At 39.3% G+C, this 22,395-nt stretch overlaps 1 protein-coding gene across 1 annotated transcript in view; it reads right to left on the bottom strand.

Annotated features, from left to right (window-relative positions):
* Positions 1-6,126: 6,126 nt before the first annotated feature.
* The window catches only part of MAN2B2 (mannosidase alpha class 2B member 2), a 77,581-nt gene continuing 61,312 nt past the window's right edge, over positions 6,127-22,395 (bottom strand). The window contains exons 13-19 of the mRNA XM_051965825.1: positions 21,273-21,525; positions 18,636-18,746; positions 18,342-18,534; positions 16,687-16,824; positions 15,054-15,166; positions 7,873-7,990; positions 6,127-6,367 (exon numbers count right to left, since the gene is read on the bottom strand). Of these exons, the coding sequence (XP_051821785.1) occupies positions 6,270-6,367; positions 7,873-7,990; positions 15,054-15,166; positions 16,687-16,824; positions 18,342-18,534; positions 18,636-18,746; positions 21,273-21,525 (1,024 nt within the window). The 3' untranslated portion in view covers positions 6,127-6,269. The remainder of the gene's footprint in view (positions 6,368-7,872; positions 7,991-15,053; positions 15,167-16,686; positions 16,825-18,341; positions 18,535-18,635; positions 18,747-21,272; positions 21,526-22,395) is intronic.

Genomic DNA, 22,395 nt, shown 5'->3' with positions numbered 1-22,395 from the left:
CTGTTATATTTTTCCAAGAGCTTTTTTATGCATTTATTGAGATAATATGATTTCTATTAGATTTGTTATTGATATGGTCAATTATGCTGATAGTGTTCCTGCAAGTGAACCAGCCCTACAATCCTGCTATCACTTAGTCATTGTGTATTATACTGGTGAAAAGCCGTTGAAAACTCTTTACTGATATTTTAAGATTTTTGTCTCAGTATTCATTAGGGAAATAGGTCTATAATTTTCTTTCTCTATTTTGGCTCTTCCTGGTTTAGGTATCAGTAACATATCTGTGTCATAAAAAGAATTTGGTAGGGCTCTTGGAAGGAATTGTTTTAAAAAAAAATCTCTAAGGATGAGGATTGAGAAAAGGCCATCAGAATCACTGGAATATAGACTTAGAATTAGAAGGATTGACAGAGGCCATTTAGTCCAATATCTTCATTTTATAGATGAAGAAACTGAGGATCAAGGAGGTTATTAAATTACTTGCCCAAGATCACATAAATAGTAAGTATCAGTCACTGGTGTTCTCTAAGAAACTTGCAAGTTCTGTGGAATGGTGAGGTCTGAAGCCAAAATGTAAGGGAGTCAAGAGTGGGTACATAATAAAGAAAGAGAGTTCTTCTTAGAATTTAGCAATGAGAGGAAACAGAGATATAGGGAAATAGCTTGAGGAAAATAGTAGGGTCAAAAGGATAGTGATAAGCAGAGGATGTCTGTAGGCAAGGGAAAAAGTTCAGCCCACAAAAAGGGGAGATTGAAGAGGGAAAAAGTAGGAATGATCTGCAGACCAAGCTTCTGAAGGAGCCAGGAGACCTCTGGGACCAAGGACATAAGGGAAGGTATTAGCCTTAGAAAAGAAAAGGGATATATCACCTCTGGAATGAGACTGAAACAAGAGGAAGGGTTAGGTGAATACGCAGAGAAGTCCTGAGATAAAATGAAAGGATGAGAGGGAATTTATAAGGAATGTCTTCAATCTATTTCATGAATTAGGAAGGGAGGTCCTCTTCTGAAAAAAAAAAAAAAAACAACAACACTTTTTGCTTCTTCCTTCTCAGGAGAAAATCTAGCTTTCTACTTTCCTTAAAAGATCAAAGCCAATTAACATGTAGGAAATGTGAAAATCGAGGCTCAAAGAAATGAATGAATTTTCCTAAGTCCCTAAACCAAGGTAATAATTTATAGTCCTTTAAGGTTGACAAATCACTTTTCTCAAATCAGTCCAGTGAGACAGGTTTTACACATATCTTTATCCTTACTTTAGAAATGAGGAAACAGAAGCTTCAGAAAGGTTGTTATCTAAAGGGTGACAACTCAACAAGTATTTAACAGTGAAGGGAAGACAGATACAGGGAAATAGCCTGAGAAAATGATAGGGTCAAAAGTATAGTGGAGATTAAAACATGTATATAGGGTTGGGGATTATTAAGGGTTGGGGATACAACTTGAATTTTGAACACAATTCCAAGCCCAATCCACTCTGTTACATGAAAGAAGTGATGCTTGGACCAGAGTCACATTTACTGATGAGAGACAAAGAGAAAGAGAGAGACAGAGACAGAGAGATAGAGACAGAGGCAGAGACAGAGAGAGAGAGAGACACACAGAGAGAGAGAGAGCTAGACAGAGACAGAGACAGAGAGAGAGGGAGACACAGAGAGAGAGACAGAGGCAGAGACAGAGACAAAGAGAGAGACAGAGAAAGAGAAAGAGAGAGACAGAGAGAGAGACAGAGGCAGAGACAGAGACAGAGAGAGACAGAGAAAATTAGAACTAGAATTGTAGAGTATAAGAATCAGATTTATAGGCTATTGTGTTTAGAAAGGCCCTTAAAACTTCCCTAGTCTGATCATTTAAATGTGAGGAAATGAGGGTTGAATTACTCAGGCTTAAAGAACTCTTAAATGGCAGAGTCAGGCCCAGGTCTCCTGACTGCCTCCTACTCAGCATTCAAATCCACATGCAGAAAATCATGTGTGATTATGCAAGAGACTAAAAACAGGCATCTCCTTTAAAAGTTCCCGGATGCTGGTGGGCGCACAATTTCTATTCATTAACTCAAAGGTGAGGAAGGGGTCTAATTGCTTTATCACTCAGGGTTTGACATCTGGCATTCTCTAAGAGGGCAGATGTTTGGTAGAATGGCCATATGTGAAGCAGGGGAAGAAATCAAACAAAAAACAAGGCTATGGAACTGAACTCAGTTGTTAAAAGCAGACACTTTGACAGCTGAAAACCTTGCGCACTTTGGTGGGGGAGATGGTCAGCGCTGAATATAAAGGTCATTTTCAGTGTTTCTTCCGAAATGCCTCATCAAATACAAACTAGCATTGTCACAATGAACACAGAAAAGACCTCACTCACTGCTTCTTTGGCCAAGTTTCCCTCTCCCCTTTCTGGCACTAGGCTCTCTACAATATAGTCACAGAACATGAATGGTGAGAGGGGTTTTAAAATGTAGAATGTCAAAACCGAAAGGAACAAGAGAACACAGAATAGTGAAGCTGGAAGGTATAGGATGTCAGAGAGGGAAGGAACCTTACGATGTAGAGCAGAGGGTGTCAGACATGCAGCCCTTAGCTTACAATAGTCTCAATTATGGCTCAAACCAGATTAAAATGAGAAATAGTGAACAAAATAAATAAAATTATATTAAAATGTAGATAATATCACTATGTGCTATTCTAAGCTAATAGCTGGTCTGGAAAGATCATTCTGTGGGGTTTGGTGCATCCGTTTCTTCTACTTGAATTCAACACCACTAATATCAAATGTCAAAACTCGAAAGGTCCTGAGAATATAAAATGTTAGATTCGGGAGGGATCTTAGAATGAGGAATATTAAAGGATGGAACAGGTTGTGAATCACAAAATGTTGAGTACAAGAAACACTAGTTTATTAGTTAATCTAATCCCTATTTTTTTATTTTTATTTTTTTGGCTGAAGCAACTGGGGTTAAGTGACTTGCCTAGGCTCACACAGCTAGTCCTTTAAGGTTGACTTTTCTCAAACCAGTCCAGTGAGATGGGTATTACACATATTATTATCCTTACTTTAGAGTGTCTGAGGCCAGATTTGAACTCAGATCCTCTGATTTCAAGACTGGCACTCTATCCACTGTGCCATCTAGCTTGCCCCCCCTACTTTTTTTAAGTGGATCACAGAAAGAGTGATTTGCCAAGGTCACCCCAGCACATTCTGGGGGGCAACATTCCACATTGACAAAAAGAGACCCTTTAGGCAATGGAATCATTTGTATGTACCCATATCAGTCACACCCCGCAACGGGGGGGCTAATGCTGTCATAGGTAGCCTTCACTGTCCCAAAAAACCCAGAATGCAGGCAATGGTTATTTTTTTTCAGAGCTAATATTAGAGGCAGACAAAACCGGCAGCTTCAAAAATAACATAATGAATTTAGAAGGGGTGGTAGTAATAATAACAACTAATATTTTAATAAGTTTTAAGATTTGTAGATCAAACCTAAATATATGATATACAAATATGATTATATATTGAAATATATGTGTATATTTGTGTATGATTGCACACACATATCTATATCTGTATATATATTTATATATCTATCTAGAGATATATATTTTTATCACTGGATATGAGTCACTTTGACATGATTTTGTACAGACATGCACATTTTTAAAGCCAGAGAAGCCTACTCTCCCTGACCCACAAGAATGTATTTGTTACATTTCCAGCACAAATGCCTCATCCCAGCTCCATCATTCCACTTCCCACTTTCAGTGACCTTCGTTTGTACCTAGTCCAACATATTGCTCGTGGTAGAGACTTCCTAAATGTGTGTTGAATGAATAGTAGGGATTACTTTTGCAAGGATAAAGAGATACTTTAAAAGATCCCCTCCTGTCGCACAAGTACAGTTTCAATTCCATTTGACCCTTATGAAGGGCCTACCATGTCCAAGGCTCTTTTCTAGGCAATGTAGATACAACACAGGTCTGGCTCTCCGGGAGCTAACACTCTAATTTAGGAGTCTACAAGGAAAAGGGGAAAGGTATATACATTAAAAAAAAAATACACAAAGAAATGATAGAAGGCAAAATCAAGTCAATTCAAAAATGTCCAGGCGAAGTGCCATAAGAAACTGAAGGAAGGAAGATGAGAGAGGTTCCATGGAAGGAGCATCTGAACTGGGCCTTGAGGGAAAGGAGAAATGAGAAATTCAATCCCCCATTTCTCTACCAGAAGGGTTCTACCTCCTCAACTTTGTCAGATTACTTATAATTTAATTATTATATTATTACAATTATATTTATTAATTATAATAATAAAATAATAATAATAATAATAATACAAATAACTGAGCAGCCACTTTAGGCTTGACCTGAATACTCTGGGAAAGAAGCATGGAGCTCCTAATCTGCTTCCCTTCAAGGAATTCGGCTGGGGAGAAATGAGATGTGTACAAAATGATCCACGGAGAATGAGTCTATGTTAAATTACAAGATCCAGTGGAGGTGATACTGGGCCTTTTGTTTTAGACCAGGGGAACAGCACGGGCAAAGGAGATAAGAATACAGATTACTATTGGAGATGTTGAAGTCTCCTTGACTCTTGATTTCAAATACCATCATAGGCATCAAGTCACATTATGTCTCTGGGTCTGCTTTCTCTTTTATTAAAAAATAATAATAATAAAGAAAAAAAGGGGGGGGACTAGGAGAGAGATGTAGGTGATCTCTGAGATTCCTTCCAGTTTTAGGTCTATGATTCTGGGAAGTCCTTCCTTTCTGAGAAGTCCAGGAGAATTTGCATTTCATTGGCAGAATTTTGAAAACCTAGGTTAGGGACTTTTTAAATACTCGGATACTGAAGTTTAAAAAAACAACTACATAAAAAGAACTGTTGTAAACCTGATTGATTAAAAATTTCAATTCTCCGTCCCCATAGTGAACATGGGCACTCTCATTAACTAAGTATAATACCTTGGGAGACATTTTCTGTTGTATATATGGTTAATATAAAATACTTGAAGCCTTTTAGTAAACACTGAAAGTAGTCTCAACTCAGGGACTATTAAATGAGAACATTAAAAACATTGCTTATTAAGAAAGTGGAACTTGTGGTCAAATGTCAGAGAATTATAAAGGAAATATATGAATTTATATATATCAAAAGAAATTTCACAAAATGCTTGTTACTAATTGTCTGAAACTATTGCTTTGCAGTTCTGGCTTGGTCAGAATTAAGAAGTCTGCTAAATTCCTTTATATAGGTATATTTCATAATATAATTAAACCATACATCATACTAGGTTATCATTGCAAAATAAAATACATATTTTCTTTGAAAAAAAAAAAGAAAAGAAAACCTAGGGTTAGGTACTTTAATGAAACCATCTTTCCTCATTAAGCTCATTTCTGGGTTTCAACTCCCACTTCTTTCTTCAGGAATCACAGTGAGGCAAAAGTCACTAAACTCTGGACAAAACTCCAGAGTGCTCCCAACCAGATTAAAATGTAATTGGGAAATGTTTAACATAATAAATAAAAATATGATATAACACAGATAATGTTCATTTGTAGCTTGAATTTAATTCATTTCTATTTGATTTTGCCACCGCTGCTATAGCTGACAAAGGATTGCTTTGGAGTTGGAAGACTCAGATTGGAACTGGGAGGAATATGGGTGGGAAATGTTTCCTTTTAGTTTTTATAGAGGCAGTTAGATGGCTCAGTGGATAGAGCAATGGATTCATAATCAGGAAGACTTAAGTTCCAACCTGGACTCAAAAAGTTATTGCTTATGATCTTGAGCAATATTGTTGTCTGCCTCAGTTTCCTCATCTGTAAAATGGGGATAATAATAGCAGCTACCTCTCAGTCCTGCCTTGATACTTACTACCTTGGTAACCTAGGACAGGTCATTTTTCTCTGAGTCTCATTTATATAATGGAGAAAAATAGGACCTACCTCATGTTGTCATAAAGAGGAAATTCTTAGAAACAGGAGCTTTTTTTTTTTTATCTCTCTTGGTTTTTCCCAGTTCTCCTATGTTTCATGTTTATAATATTCATGTAGAAGGGACAGAGGCAACTCAGAGAAAATAAAGACCAAACTTTTTATGTCCGTAAGAAGAAAAAGCCACTGATAGTTGCATAATTTACAGTTTATTACAAAATATACATCTTTCTTCCTCTATAAATTCCCACTAGCCTTTATCACCCCTTTGGCAGTCCACATGCAAGGCTTCAAAGACATTCAGGACAGTGGCAAGGATGGTTTCTAAGCATTTCATTGCTTTTGGAAGTGGATAAAAAAGGTCTTTATTTCCTTTGGGTGCAGAATGAAGGTGGAGTTTCCCAGCGATGCCCTGGAACACCTGTGGAAGTCTGAAAAGCACAGAAGGATTAGTCCTGACCTCAGTTCTAATGGTCTAGTCACTAGTTCTTCCTGTGCCAGGCTTGGTAATCCCTCTTAACTGCCTGGGCCCACTCCCCAAGCCCCCACTCAATCTAACTCGTCAGCCTAGACCAGAAAACGTGAGAGCTGATGGGAAATGGAACGTCCCAGCTGGCAGGGGCCTTAGCACAATGCTCGGAGCTGCAAGGGAAGCTGGGGGACCTAGTCCTGCTTCCTCAGTCTGTGCAGGAAGGTCCCCAGCTGAGACAGCGGCACCTGCCAGCCCAGGCCGTGCCCCAGTCACGGGGGGCAGCTATGCCACAGGCAGCCTTCTCTCATGACTCTGGACTCTCTGGACTGATGATGCCGGGCGGTCCCTTTCCAGCTGCCACCTGCTGGAAGCAGCTCAACAATACACGATGCTTGTCACTGATCTGGGGGGGGAGGTGGTTCAGATGAGGGCTGAGTGACCAGAGCAGCCGCTGAACGGGAAATCCAGGTGGGCCTTTCACAATGTCCCCTTCCTCCTTGCCTCCTACCCTTCCATGGGAAGCCAAGAGGCAGAGCTGAGAGGGAGGAAGCAGGCTGCAAGGAAAGGGAACTAACCCCCACCCAAACACACACCAAATAAATGCGTGTCAGGTGTGGCAACAGTAATCTGCTAAACCATACAAAGCCTCATTCTCGCCAGGATCAGACTCCGAGGGAGACGGCCCTCACTCGTTAGTTAGCTGAGTGAATTGGAGCAAGGCACTTCCCTTCCCCAGGACTCAGATTCCTCCCATCTAAAATGAAGGTTTGGACTCGGTATTCTCTAAGGTCCCTTCAGTCCACAAGCATTTGTCAAGCACCTACCAGGTGACGGCCACTGGGGAGACAAAGAATGACACGGTCCCTTCTCTTAGGGAGTTTACATTCTGTGCTGTCTGGGCCCTTCCAGTTCTAACATTCCTGAGTTCCTGTTTGCAGTAAAAGGCTCTGGCAGGTTGCTTCTGGTACATCCTCAATGTTGGAATATTTTGGTCCCAAACGTGTAAATGCTACTCTAAGTTCAACTGATGGATTCCTTCTGAAGGGCACCATGACCAGGGACAAAAAGATTTCAGGAAAAGGATTCAATACTCCTCAAAGTTCTCCCACCCCTGGCTACAGCCTGATATGTCAAAGCTTTTTTTCCTTGAAAGTATCGATCCTTATTAAAATGAAAAGGGTTTTGGGACCTGAGGGGAATGGGATGTTTCTTAAGGAGGGAGAAGCAAAAAACATAGAAGGAAAAAGCTGAGAGGCTAAAGAAACTGAGTCTGCTTCAGATTACACTGAGGGCCAGTCCAAAAGTAGAAGGTAAACGGTCTAGGTTCTCAAGGAGGTCACAGCCTAGATGACATGAGACCCAGTGAAGAGTAATGGGGCTAGCTGGAAGCAAAGTAGCTGCCCAAAGTCTCAAAAGACCTGAGGGACACAGATAGGAAGGGGAGGAACCTATGATTTCTCAAACCTTGGCCTTCAAATTTGGCTGTTTTCCACTTCCAGCGATTCAGGTCTTTCACATCCCAGGTCCCTGTGAGGGAACGCTCCTCCACCAAAGCTACTGTCCCCATACTCTGGAGCAGAGACTGTTAAGAAACAAAGATTTCAGGTATTGAGTTATTTGCAAGACCTGCATGAAACCACTTTTTTGAAAAGTCTGCTTAAAATAAAATGGTCTCCAACAAGAAAACAAAAACGGCTAGAACACTGTAAATGGAAAGAACCACCACTACCAAACATCTGAAAACGAATGTTGTAAAATCACATAGAATAAGCCTGCTTCCAAAAAAGAGGTAAGAGAAGATATCCCCACCCACTCACTATTTTGTGGAATTAGGAGATCCACAGGTGTGTTACATTGCATATATTTTCACAATTTTTAAACTATATTGGTTGGTTTTGCTGATTACTTTTTTCTTGTTCTTTTTCCTTAAAAAAGGTTGTTGCTCAAGAGAACTGTTCGGTTCTGCACACGTATATTGTATCTAGGATATACTGTAACCTATTTAACATGTATAGGACTGCTTGCCATCTGGGGGAGGGAGTGGAGGGAGGGAGGGGAAAAATCAGAACAGAAGTGAATGCAAGGGATAATGCTTTAAAAATTACCCTGGCAATGGGTTCTATCAATAAAAAGTTATTTAAAAATAATTTTAAAAATGTTGTTGCTGTCATATAGGGTGGCTCAGTGAGCAGAAGAGAAATATACAGAGGGAAATTTCAACAACAGAAAATCAATAGGCATCAAATAAAATTCATAGTGATGCAAATAGATGTGGGTCATAAACTCTAAGCCCACAATTTCAGCCATAGACTCATGCTCTGACTTGGTCATCGTTTGGGATGATCAGAATTATGCTCCCAAATCGATAATACCTGAGACAGATCATTGAGTTTGTGGGGACTCACAAGGACATTTCTGAAGTCCTCATAAAGTATGGCTTCTCCTGATAAATAGGAATAATTCAAAGTTAACTATGGTCCCAATGAAGATCATTCATATGAAAAGAACAGAATAGAAACAGTCCCAGTTTTTTCCTATCTGGGACAATTATAAAGATAGCAATGATTTAAAAATTTAGAATCATGCTAGCTGCTGCAAGGGATGTCACGATGGGGAAGATACAGTCCTTGCCGTCATAATCTGGATGGGAAAAAAAAAAAAAGATGTGGAAAGATGGAGCTAAAAACAAGGATCATGGAGTTTCATGGAGGAGAAAAGGGATCTTAAAACAGAGGATATTAGAACCAGAAGTTTAAGGTCACTGAATTCAATCTCCTTGATTTAAATTGGAGGAAACTAACATCTAACAAGAGCTAAAGTTGGAGTCAAAAGGGACCTTGGAGGCTTCCCACCCCCTCAGTTTCACAGAAGGGTAAAAGTGACAAATAAAAAAGTTAAATGGCTGTTGAAGGTCACACAGATAGTTATCTTAGGCCGAATTTGAATTCTGATCTTTCTGAGCCCAGGCCCAGAACTCTATCTGGTGCACCACTTGTTTGTGTTGCCAAAAAACATGACTCATCCCAGATGTTTAATGCTAGGAATAACTGAATAAATTGTCTCATTGATTAACTTGAATATTTATAACAATGAGAGACATGGAACTGGAGTAGGAAGACAAATCTTGGCTCTTTTTTATATTTCCCATGCTGGGGAATTCAGCATGCTCATCTGAAAAATGAGGGAGTTAGACCAGAACACCTTTAAGGTCCCTCTAACCTTATAATTTCAAATAATTTGAAAACAAAGAAATCACAAAAATGTATGTGAAGTGATACAAAATGATGCTAGAAGAATTAGAAGAGCAGCATATGCACTGGCCAAAAACTCTATAAAGAAACAGATGAAAAAAAAAAGGCAGGAGATAAAGCAAATGAATTGTCTTTAAAAAAAATTATATTATGTTATTCCTATTTTTCTCTCTTTATTCCTATCAATTGTTCTAATTTTACAGGATTATTAGGGTTCAGCTTTATAGTTTGTTTATTTGAGTTTTTCAAAAGTTTAAAGTTTAGAATCAAAGCCTTATTAAAAATAAAGGAATAATCCCAAAGAGATCTTAAAGGAGGGAAAGGGACCCACATGTGCAACAATGTTTGTGGCAGGCCTCTTTGTAGTGGCTAGAAACTAGAAACTGAGTGGATGCTCATCAATTGGAGAATGGCTGAATAAATTGTGGTATATGAATGCTATGGAATATTATTGTTCTGTAAGAAACGACCAGCAGGATGATTTCAAAGAGGTCTGGAGAGACTTACACGAACTGATGCTGAGTGAAATGAGCAGGACCAGGAGATCATGGTACATGGCAATAACAAGACTATGTGATGATCAATTCTAATGGACATGGCTCTCTTCAACAATGAGATGATTCAAACCTGTTCCACGTGTTTAGTGATGAAGAAAGCCATCTACACCCAGAGAGAGAACTGTAGGAACTGAGTGTGGATCATAACATAGCACTTTCACTCTTTTTTCTGTTGTTTGCTTGCATTTTGTTTTGCTTCTCTCTTTTTTTAAAAAAACTGGTTTGATTTGATTTTTCTTGTGCAGCACAATAATGGTATAAATATGTGTGCATATATTGGATTTAACATATATTTCAACTATATTTAACATATATTGGACTATTTGCCATCTAGGGGAGCATGTAGGGGAAGGGGGGGAAATTGGGACACAAGGTTTTGCAAATGTTAATGTTGAAGAACTGTCCTCACTTATGTTTTGAAAAATAAAAAGCTTTAATGAAGAAAAAAAATTAAAAAAAAAAGAAAAGAAAAAAGAATAATGGGCAAACCATGCTTGTCCTGGTGAAATATTCTCTGATTTTGGTCCACCCTGCAAATCCGGGTATCGACCTCAGTGAGACTAGAACACCAGTTTTGACATTCACCACCTACGTGACACTGGTCAAATCAGTCACCTGTCCAGGAATCAGCTGCCTAATCTATAAAATGCAGGTGAGGATAGGTAAGGGCTGCTGAGAGAAAACCAGTCCATCCCCTGAAAGTTGTTGTAAAAACATGAACTGCTCCATGTTATGGATGAAGAAAGGCCTTAGGTGGTGAATGAGCAGAAGCCGCAGCTCATTTTGCCCTTGCCCCTCCACCAGGCCCCCCTGCTAAGAGGAAGTTCAGCTGTACCTCTAAGTCTCCGGCAGACACAGGCCGAGAAGAGGAGCCTGGGATGGCACAGACCACACCAAACTGAGGAGAGCTCAGCTGCTTCTGGGCTGTTCAGCCCCTTCTCACTGTCTGACCTCAAGAGGACCCATTTCCTTATCTAAGCCTCAGTTCCCTTATCTAGAAAAATCCCTCTCTACCTCAACATGACAAATCTAGGAGCTTCCTCAGCTAACTGTGAAAAACAGCACTTTGCAGTGGTCCTCTTGCTGAGTTTCCTGTAATGATCACATTCACAGGTGGTAATAAATATTTCCTATACTAGACATTGGTAAACATTTCCTGTTTGGGGGTTCTTGCTACTTCCCCTTTTCTCTCAGGTACTGGATAACTAAATCATTCTTTCCCACTTGTAATGCAATCCACCCGACAAATCATATGGAATCACCTTCACAAATCTTTCTAGGAGAAATCTTTATCTTTGCTCGCTCAATATCTACTCATCCTTAAATCCGAACATCCTAAATTCTAACTCACTGTCAACTCCTCCATGAAGCCCTCCCTGATCCTTTGGCCTATAAGAACCTCAAGCAGTGCCATAAGACTCCAGGTTGCTAATCAGGTGTCAATCTGCATCGATAGAAGCATTTTCATTTTAAAAGTTCCCTATTATGAAATTAAGTCTGATTTTTTTTAAAAGGTCATATCCCCCTTCTAGACAGTAAGCTCCATGAAAACCAGAACCAATTCTTACCTACTCTTTGTTTCTCCTTAAGTACTTAATTGTATTGAGTGCTGTGTACAAATTAGATGATTAATAAATGTTTATAGAAGTGAATTAATAACATCCCTGACAGATGGCAGCTGCCTGATCTATAAAATGCAGATGAGGATAGGTAAGGGCTTCTGAGAGAAAATCAGTCCATCACCTGAAAGTTGTTATAAAAACATGATCCACTTATGGATGAGGAAAGGCCCACAGTTAGTGAATGAGCGAAAGCAGCAACTCTCTTTCCCCTTTAGAGAAGGAAGCAAATCTCTAGATGAGAAGACTCTACCAATGTAGGTCAGTACCTTTTATGTATGTCAGAATCTTATAGACATATCATGAAGTGACCTGTCCAGAGTCACACAGCCAGAAAATGTCAGAGCCAGGCCTTTCTGGCTTTTTGGCCAGTTATCTATCCACTAAGCCATGTTGTCTCTCTAATGAAGAGAGGCAATTTGTAAATAATAACATAAAAATAAAGGAAATGGATGGTAACCCCAGAGGGAAAGACACTGGTAATTAAGGGAGATTGAGGGGAGGAGGCGGGGAGGAGACAGGAAAAGTCTGCAAAAGAGGTGTTTAGAGCCGAGTATTGAAAGAAACCAGAGATAAAAGATGAGGAGGGAGAACATCTTGGGCATGGAGATAGGGAAGAATGAGGAATGGTAAAATATATTTATCTATCTGAATCACAGAGTTAATAAGAAAGAGTTTACTAAATACGGTGGGAAGGGAGGAGATAACCTACATTTTAAGAAACTCACTTTGGCATCTGAAATGGGGATGGAGATTTAAGGAGGGAAATTAATTAGTAAGTGATTGCAACAGTCAAGATGAAAGGTGAATAAGCGTCTGAATTAAGGTGCAAGTAGAGATAAATGGACAGCATTTTCCCACTGGTTAGCAAGGGTCAGAGCTGATGCTTGAACTGAGAACAAGAACCTCATCTGTTTATTTTTTTCCCTCACACTGCTAGGAATATGGGCAAGAATCCTGAATGAGGAGCCAAAAAACCTGGCTTTGCGATTTCCTACTTCATGTGACTTTGGACAAGCCACTTTTTCTCTAGGCTCAGTTTTTCATATCTACAAAATGAGCTGGACCAAGATGATCCTTCCTCCTTTAAGACTTAACTGAATCTAGCAGCTTTTGGCATCCTGACCTGAAATGAGATTTTGCAGTGAAAGATGGGGTCTTGGTGCTTTTTTCTCAGGACTGTCTGCAGAGAGGGAATACAGCCAAGATCTCAAGATAACAGAAGGAGACCTAAAGAAACCCTCGGTTCGCAGGAAAGGAAATGTGTGGTGTGATCTCAGAGAAAGTGGAGAGAAGGTATCCATAGAGAAGAAAGCTAAGTCCTGCCAGGCCCAGCTCTCACGACTCAAGGAAAGGAAGCGGTATGGCTCTCAACCAAAAGAATTTTGCCACCTACCACCCATGGAGGACACTTGAAGAGGACTGTGTGCTTCCTGTTGGGGCGTCTCAAAGATGGGGGAAGGAGAAAAATAACTAAGAAACTTTTAAGAAGTATTTTAGAGTCAAGGAAGCAGCAACCAAAAAAGAGCGTACAAGATCTCATTCCGCAGGACAGAAAGGAAACAAGGCTGAAAACAGCAGCCCTCAGACCTATGCAAGGACCAGTCTGGGCCCCACAAGACTGAAGGAACAGAGGAGAAAGATGAAGAATATGTGGAACAGGCCTGGGCCATGGGGACGCACGAGGCCCCTGGGCTCAGATGGGCTGAGGAGTTAAGTCTGAGAGAGTTTGGGAAGAGGGGAAACGGGAAGACAATGGAAAACAATGATATTTCATTATTAGAGTGCAAGCTCCCAGCAAGGAAGGGCTGTCTCCCTTAACCTTGTGTGTGCTTCCTGGTGTCGAGCACAATGCCTTGCTCTACATGCTTAGTAGCGGCTTACTGAGTATCTGCCTCCTCGTATGGTTTTGATGGGGGGACCCTGAAACTGCCCTGACTTTGGGGGGGGGGGGAGAAACTCTCCTTGAACTCTGGAAAACTCCCCTCTGGGAGAGGTCGCCTCAGGGAATCAAGATAAAGTGGTTTCCTTCTGTTATCTTGGAGGGGATTAGCTGCACCCTCTATTGAGCTAAAATTGCTCAGGACCACTCCCAGTAAGTGGTCCCATTCAACCAGAAATCTAGGCCTGGGGGCAATGACAACATTGAAGGAATCTCTGATTCCTTATAAAAACACGCAATCTTAAACTCATGATTTGCAGAGGCCTGAAGTAGGAATCATGCCATACCACGGGACCTCTCTGCCCTCGGCACAGCTGCCTACCAGGACCCCTGCCCTCTGTGAAGAGACATTCTCTTCTCAGTGATAAATCTTTTGTTATCTCTCTGCCAGGATTTCTCTGCTAGGACCTTTATCTCTCTGCCAGGACTCTGTTACTCGGAAGTCAGTCTTCCTAGCAAAATCTGGCTTCTGCAGTGCCAACAATAAACTTCCTTTTTGCCTGTCTAATATTTCGGGTTCTGGACCTGCGCCCACCAAGAAGGGTTCCCACACTCTCTGCACGGCCACTAACCGCATCATTTGGTTCCCTAACCTGAGCGAGAGGAGAAGCATGATGATGAGTATTTGGATGAAAGTTGACAGAAAAAAGTGATTGGTCATTGGAGTACACTATAGACCCCAGCTTCTTAAACTGAGGTTTGTGATCCCATATGGGGCTGCAGAATTGAATGTGGGGATCATGAAATTGTGATTTATTATCAGTAAATGTTTGATTTGCATACTATTTTATGTGCTTATATATCCAAGGCTACGTAAGAATTTTTTGGATGAAATAAGATCACATGTGGAAAAAGTTTAGCCTTGCTACAGATCGACCACCTGGCTGGAAGGAGGGTATAGATGAGGAAAGATGCAAGTGGCCTACGGCCACTTCAGGCATGGGGGTGAATTCCAGATTTGACTCCAAATCTCTGGAGCTTTTTGGCCAGGCCTGTGGTTTCTGAGAGTGACTCCTAGTGAGGCAAGACCCACCTCCAAGGTTATGGGTGAAGCTTTGGAATTATGTGTGATGCTGACCAATTAAACGAGCAATTTCAGAGGGAGGACTTGAATCCATCTTCCTGGCTTCAAGGAGGCTCCTCTGCCCAAGGGCTTCCTCTAACTTATCAGTTTTGGGGAGGCTGGGTCCTTATGTGTGATGTTTGCTTCCTGTAGTTCCTTTAACCCCCTGCTCACTGCAACAAGATGAAAGGAGGAGAAGGAGGCAGGTATTACCTTTAGGTCCACAGTTACTGGCTGGGAAAGGTCTGGGTCTTCTCCCACCTCGTATAAATGGCAGATGCGGAGTAAGACCCGGCTGAGGTCAGGCCCACTTTCCTTTCTGTGACCTTGAGATACAGAACAAAGCAGGGAGATGAGCAATGATTCAATCCAACAAGGGTTTATTAAGCATTTCCTATATGTTGGGTACGAGGCTGAATGGGAGGGATACAAAGAAGGGCAAAAACATGATCCCTGCCCTCAAAGAGCTTCTATTCAGATGAACCATCACAGTTAGAGCTGGGAGGGACTTAATCCAACCCTTTCATTTCACAGAAGCAATTGAGGCCCAGAAGCTAAGTGACTGGTCAAGAAGTAAGTGGCAGAATTTTAATCCAGTCCTTGGATTTCAAATCTAGCAAATATTCCCTGTGCTGCCACATCTTGCCTCTTGTGTCAGAAGAAGAATCCAGGGGTCTTTTGCACAGAATGTCTGTCAACATGAAAGGAATCTACAGTGACCTAATTCTTTCTTCAGGATGCAGCTCTTCCCACGAAGGCATAATCCACATGCTTCCTCTTCCAAGAGCCCCTGCTGAGTACACCAGCCCACAAGGACCCTCTTTTCCCTCCTCTCTTGTTGGCACCGACAATCTGACTCGTCATTTAAAGTTTAATTGTTCTCTAATTGTTCTATTTGCTTTCATTGCCTCAAGTGGACCGAAGGTGGGTGGGGTGAAGAAGTATCCTGAGAATAGAGACTACAGCTCTTGCTATAGGAAAGATCCCTGTCCTGAGCAGTTGATGATGTCAAATAGCAGCGACGGCTTGATCCATCTGTGACCCTGTGTAAAGCCCTTTTCTCTCGGGGCCTCTTTTTCCTCATCTTTAAAATGGTGCTATTAAAACCAAGACTACCAACTCGCACCTCCAAGAATCTTCAAGCATTACAGAAATGGGAACTATTATTAGAATGAATACAATCACACATCTTTTATGTCTCATTAACCATGCTGGGTATACAACACTTAGAAATACTTAGGTACTGATGTCACAAACTATATTGTTCAGTTTTCTAGAGAAAAAAATAACATAATGATAATATTAAAAGCAGCTAATGATTATATAGTACTTCAAGGTTGTAAAAAGCAGGTTATTTACACCATGTCATTTGATCCTCATAATAATTATATGAGGTACATTTTTTGTTCTTTATAACAGTTAAAACATTATTTATCATTTGTAACAACAAACAAGCAAATTACCCTTCGCTTTAGAAATATCAGCTATTAATATGCCACAGAAAGAAGTTTAACAAGACTTCAGAGAGTATACATACAGATAAAGATTCCTAAAGGAGTCTAGAGAAAATAAAGGATCTCTTTAAGCTGGAGTTGTAGTAACAGGAGAGTTTTTCTGGAAGAGGGAGTTCTTAAGCTAGGTTTTGAAGTATTACAGAGATTTGGACTGGGAACCAGAGTTAACCATGGGGACAGATTTAAAGTTAAATCCCTTATGGGATTAGGGAAGTCATTCAGTCAGCACATTCATGAGTAATCTCTTGGGGAACTATGATAGGTAGGATCTTAATCTAAAAAGAACCGTTAACACTATCACCATCCCATCCTCCCAGGAAAGCATGTCTCACCTTTCTGCAGATTCTGCAGATGCTCTGTGTGGTTCAAGCTATACTGCCAACCAGGAATACTGAGAATCTGGAGGTGAAGATTGGGAGGGAGGGCTGGAGCATCTTTCTGGAGGTATCCTAGTGGCATCTGGCTATGAACTGCAAGATGAACCAAAGACAAGGTATTTTTCATGATTTGCAAAGAACACAGAAGGAAAGTCAAGACTTAGTAATAATGTCAGCATTCTGCAAAATTGTGCACCAGTAATTTTTTGTTTTCTCATATATCTTTTTCAGTGCTTTTCTTACACCACTTCTGATGTGGTCTCCTACTGCCCACTGTGTCAGGGTTGACTTTGAATGTTCCAGACTAGTAATTTCCATTTATGGCTGTCTGAGCAATTATCCTATCAATTCCTTAGGGCAAAGGTCAAAATCAATATTAAACTAGGAGAAAGACTAGAAATTAGATGATATACTATATGTTGAGGTAATACCATCTGTCCAATTTAAGCTAACTGCTAAAGAAGGAGAAAAAAAAAAGCAACCTTTACCCAAAACTAAAAATATTTTAAAAAACAAATCAATAGATTATTAGCATTTCCTAAAGAAGCTAAACCAATATAAATTAACTACCATTAAAGAAAATCAAAAAATTCTAGAAAATACCCTAGTGCACTTAATTTTTAGAAAGCTCAGAAACCCAACTAATCAAAATCATCCTGAGGACATTTAAGGATAAAGTCAGGAGGACAGCAAGAGATGAAATACTGAAGATCCATAAAGATTTTTATACTAATTCTTCTCTACAAAAATTTTAGTTGACAGCAAGCTACAATTCAGAAGAGTAGGCCAAAATAATCAATATTTCATAGATAACTGATAAAAATATCAAATTATGATTAGCTATTTTTTAAAAATTGCTTTGTAATAATAGATTTAAGTATAATATTTGTTTCTTGGAAGAGCTAACCCTAGAGAATATTAAAGATCTCTATTTTAATAGTAATAAGAATAGGAATATCTAGCATTTATATAGTGCTTTTAAGATTTGCAAGGTACTTTACATATATTATCTCATATAATAATAATGATGATGATGATGATAGCAGCTAACATTTATAGTGTTTACTATGTGCTAGGCAATGAGCTAAATACTTTGCCATTATTATCTCCTTTGATTCTCACAGCCACCCTAGGAGGTAGGTGCTACCACTATCCTTATTTTATGGATGAGGAAACAGGCATGCAGAAATTAAGTGACTTAGTCACACAATTAGTGAATATCTGAGGCTGAATTTGAAGTCAGATTTTCCTGAGTCCAGGTTCAGTGCTCTATTCATATTGCCAGCGATTTTTACTTATTTCTTCATTGACCTAATAGATTAACAGGAGGATCCAGTTAGAGAATCTGGCTAAATACATGATTTATTATGACAAAAAAAAATTTGAAATAATTTATAGTTCAGCTCCCTGATTTTAAAGAGAGGGAAACCGAGAACCAGAGATAATAACATGTTTGCTCAATCAAACAGAGCCAAGATCTGAATTCCCATCTTGTGTCTAAATGTTGTATTCTTTCTCCTATATCACATTAGAAATAACTTGCCAGTGAGTGTATAGCTATTTCTCAAACATAGGTCACTAAGTGTTTTGAAACTTGGATGCTGACTTACTAGGTAATTCTTCAAGTATAACAACTGGTCTGTGCTCCAAAGCCATTCTGCTCATCTGATACAGAGCAGTAGTGACAGGCTTGGGTCCTACAAGGAGCCAGAAAATTGGCTGAACCACTGATGTGTCGTTCAAAGTGAGGTTATAATTAAGGTCCCATTCAAAGTTGTTCCACAGTCTCCTATGTAGCATCACCTGTTTAAAAAAAAAAAAAAAAGTCATACAGGTGGTCATTTCTTCCTCTATTTCTCTTAATAAGCAGGGAAATAAAAGGAAAAAGATCTTTCTTCTTTTACCTCTATCTGCCCATTTCCTTGACTAGAGACACCATGTGATCTTTCAGACAGCAAGACAAGATTGCTTCTGTCATCCTCAATGAAGGCAGTCTGCACCATGGGATAGTAATTCTGTAGAAATGAAAGACCAAGAAATGAAGTGAATGACTTTGAGCAAAGAACAGCAATCCTATATGAAACCTATATGAAAGTCCACTCGATCTCCAACAATCTCAATTACCCCAAAGTGGCACAAATCCCAGAAGTAAATTGTTAAAAACCAAACCGAACAAAAAACCAAGAGGTGAATGAGCATTTACAAAAAAATGTGTTTTAATTTATGGAAGCTATCCTTGGGTCTTTATTTAGAGTCAATTTACTCATCATACTTTTACAAGTTTGGATATGTGGTTAGAATCAGTAAATTAGGAAGAAGGCCGGGGAACACTACAAAATGCAGGAACACTGACATGCTGTGTTCAATGAGAGTTGACAGTGATAGAGGAAAGAGAAAAAGTGTAAGAATCAGACAAGCCTGGAATCTTGGACCATTAAGTATCAGGGTATACAGCCCTTAAGCATAAATTTGGTCACATCATTCTTCTGCTCAAAAAATCTTCAATGGCTCCCTATTACCTCCAAGATAATCTTTAGCTTGATTTCCAAAGCCCTCCATAATATGGCACGAGGCTATTCTCCAGCCTTATCTTCTAATTCTTCATCCAGCTTCTACATTCCCTGCCTACTGAACACAAACTTTAGCTCACACACATCCCTATTCCTGGAATGTTCTTCTTTCCCTATTGCCTTCAAAGTCCAATTCCATGCTATCTACTCCATGAAATGGTTGCTGATGCCATGGGTCACCCAACACCTTCCCCCTCAGACCTCATATGTAAGTCTGTTTCACACTTTTAATATATTTTTGAGAGTACAGTTCTCCTTATGTGTCATATCCACTTAAGACTATAAAGCTCCAGAGACTCTAGATCTTATTTAAACTTTTTATCTGACTTTAGAATGTGGAACTGTCCTCTGCATACAGCTGGTAACTTGTAAATATTTGTTGAGTGAAAAAAAGCCCTAAGCAAATCAACAGAGCTTAGGGCCATCACTATCTTTTAAATATATAATATATATGTATATATATAATAACTGAAGCTCTGATTATAATGCTAAGTTATTAAGGACAGAATAAATTCTGTTCAGATGAGCTTAGGTGCTGGCAAAGATAGTAAATTTGCAAAAATGATATATTTGTTCTGGAAAATAATTGGATATTATGAGAAAAATCAAAAACTATTCATATTCTCTGACTTAAGGATCCAAATAGGAAACAAAGAGGGGTGTATATGTATATATGTCTGTGTGTATGTATACAGAGATAAATATTGTACGTAAGCACATATATATTTAAATGTTTAACTATAATGATATTTTTATATATGTACGTAATCATAGAAGCACTTTTCATAAAAGAAAGATTGAAGAACTGCTGAACAAACTGTGATACACGAATATAATGGAACATGATTCAACTATGAAAAACAATGATTACAAGGAATTAGAAGAAGCATGAAAAATTTGGATGAACTGATGCAAAAGTATACAGAACAAAAATAACACTAAAAGGCAGTTAAACTCATATAATGATTAATCTTGGTCCCAGGGAACTGGTAATAAAAATCAACAATCTGGAGAAATGGGAGATGCTGAACAGGGTATGCACTGTCAGATATGTCCACAGTGTGTCCACTATGCCCCTGGTTTTATGGATTCTTCCTGTTACAAAGGAGAATTCAGGTGTGTGGCTGGGATCTAGAAATGTTAGTGGTATAAAATCAAAATACATTCTGATAGGAAATATAAAATACATCAATAAAATTTTACTTTTTTGAAAGGTGGGCAAATATAATACAATACAATTTGGAAAACTTTCCATGTAAAAGGAATATATTAACTGTGTTCAATGCAGTAACCTAAAGTGATTTCAGAGGACTGATCCCTTTCAGCTACAATTCCATCTTTTACAAGAAGCTTTAATCACCATCCCCCCCTATTTAATGCTAATACCTTCCCTCTAAGCTTATCTCCCATGCATCTGGTCTCTGTATAGTTGGTACCTAGACATCAGAGTGTATTCTCTTCCATTAGATTGTGTATTTCATGAAGGCAGGGACTTTTTATACCCAGGCCTTAGCACAGTGTAAGGGCCTTATCAATATTTGTTGACTGTTAGTTGACTGATAGTGGAGCATGCCTTCCCTTGTTCCCCTGAAAGGTGAAGGAATCCCAGGATGGAAAGAGTCTCACATCGCCAAAGAAGGTCATGGTGTTGATTGTTTTGCTCAACAATGCTTTTGGAGGAAAGAAACAAAAACACAATACTTTTTTTGAAGGGGGGGAGGGGAAGGAAAATACAAGGGGAAAGGAGTCTCTGAGAAGGGATAGTAATATATTAAAATTATTAAAAAAGTAAAAAATTAAATGTTCACACTAAGACAAAGATCTACTGCCTACAACTGAGAATTTAGTTATAAATGAGGGGATTCCTCAATTCATTCCTCACTAGAGTTGGCTGAATGAGAAGCCTCTGTTAAGAGTGGGACCTGAAGGTTCTTGAGATTTTTGATTTTCAGAAAACCCAGCGATGCTTACCCGAGCCACAGTGTTATTCACATATGTGTTGTAAGTCCTTTTTTGCATCTGATAGCCATTATTGTCTGTATAAAGGACTTGGTGATTGTTTAAATCTGTGCTTGTCCTCAGGATGGCTTCACGGTTCAGCTCCAAAGGACCCACTCTGTACTCTTGCTCTATCCTGTGGCAGAGTAGTTTCCCATCGTAACCCTTGGGGATATTGTAGATCCGAGAATAGACAGCGTAGATATAATCCTTTTCTGTGAAATTTCTATTAAGAAAAAAAATAATTGGTACTGTGGGATGACTAAATGAGAAATAAGTGGAAAAATGAGGGGATTGTGGGGAACTACTGGAATTCCTTATGTGGAAGTGAATTTTTTGGTTCTTTTTGTGGAAAAATGTAGTAATAAAGTAAATTAGACTCCTGACTCTCTTCCGAATAACCTTGGTGATTTTCTGCTTATACTGGGCTGCCACTACATCCATCCCCTGGCCTTGTGATGTTTCCCAAAATTCTCATCTAGTTTGAATTCCAAGGTTTGGGTTTTTTTTTTCCTATTTCTACTACTATATATCATGCTGCCACTTATATTCCAAGGCACTTACATTACAGAACAATTTTCCTGGTTCATCTTAGTTCTAGTTAGTTACTAGTTTAATTCAGTTTGTATGGCCTAAATATTTATGATTCTTAACATTCTAAATACCATCAGGCTGCTCGAGCTTTGCGTTTACAATTTGGGATAACAAAAGAGGAAGTTAGGAGTATAGTAAAAAGCTGTACAACTTGCCTTCCTTTCCACCCTCCTACGCTCCCTCCAGGGAAGAACCCTTGTGATTTGAGACCCAATGAAATCTGGCAAATGGATGTGACCCATTATAAATGTTTTGATCGTCCATCTTTTATCCATGTTGTGGTAGACACCTTTTCAGGATTCACTTTTGCCATACCAGCAGCAAAAGAGACAGCCCGAGTGGTCACTGAATTCCTCCTTCAAGCATTCACAATTATGGGTGTGCCACAAGAAATAAAACAGATAATGGACCTGCATATACCTCCAAACATTCTGCACACTTTTGTGCACAGTATAAGATTTTACACACCACTGGCATACTTTTTAATCCTCAAGGACAGGCA

This window comes from Antechinus flavipes, chromosome 6, assembly GCF_016432865.1.
Source record: "Antechinus flavipes isolate AdamAnt ecotype Samford, QLD, Australia chromosome 6, AdamAnt_v2, whole genome shotgun sequence".
NCBI classification, from domain to species: Eukaryota; Metazoa; Chordata; class Mammalia; order Dasyuromorphia; family Dasyuridae; genus Antechinus; species Antechinus flavipes.
Note: the sequence above shows the minus strand (reverse complement) of the source record. Positions and strands in the feature narration are given on the sequence as shown.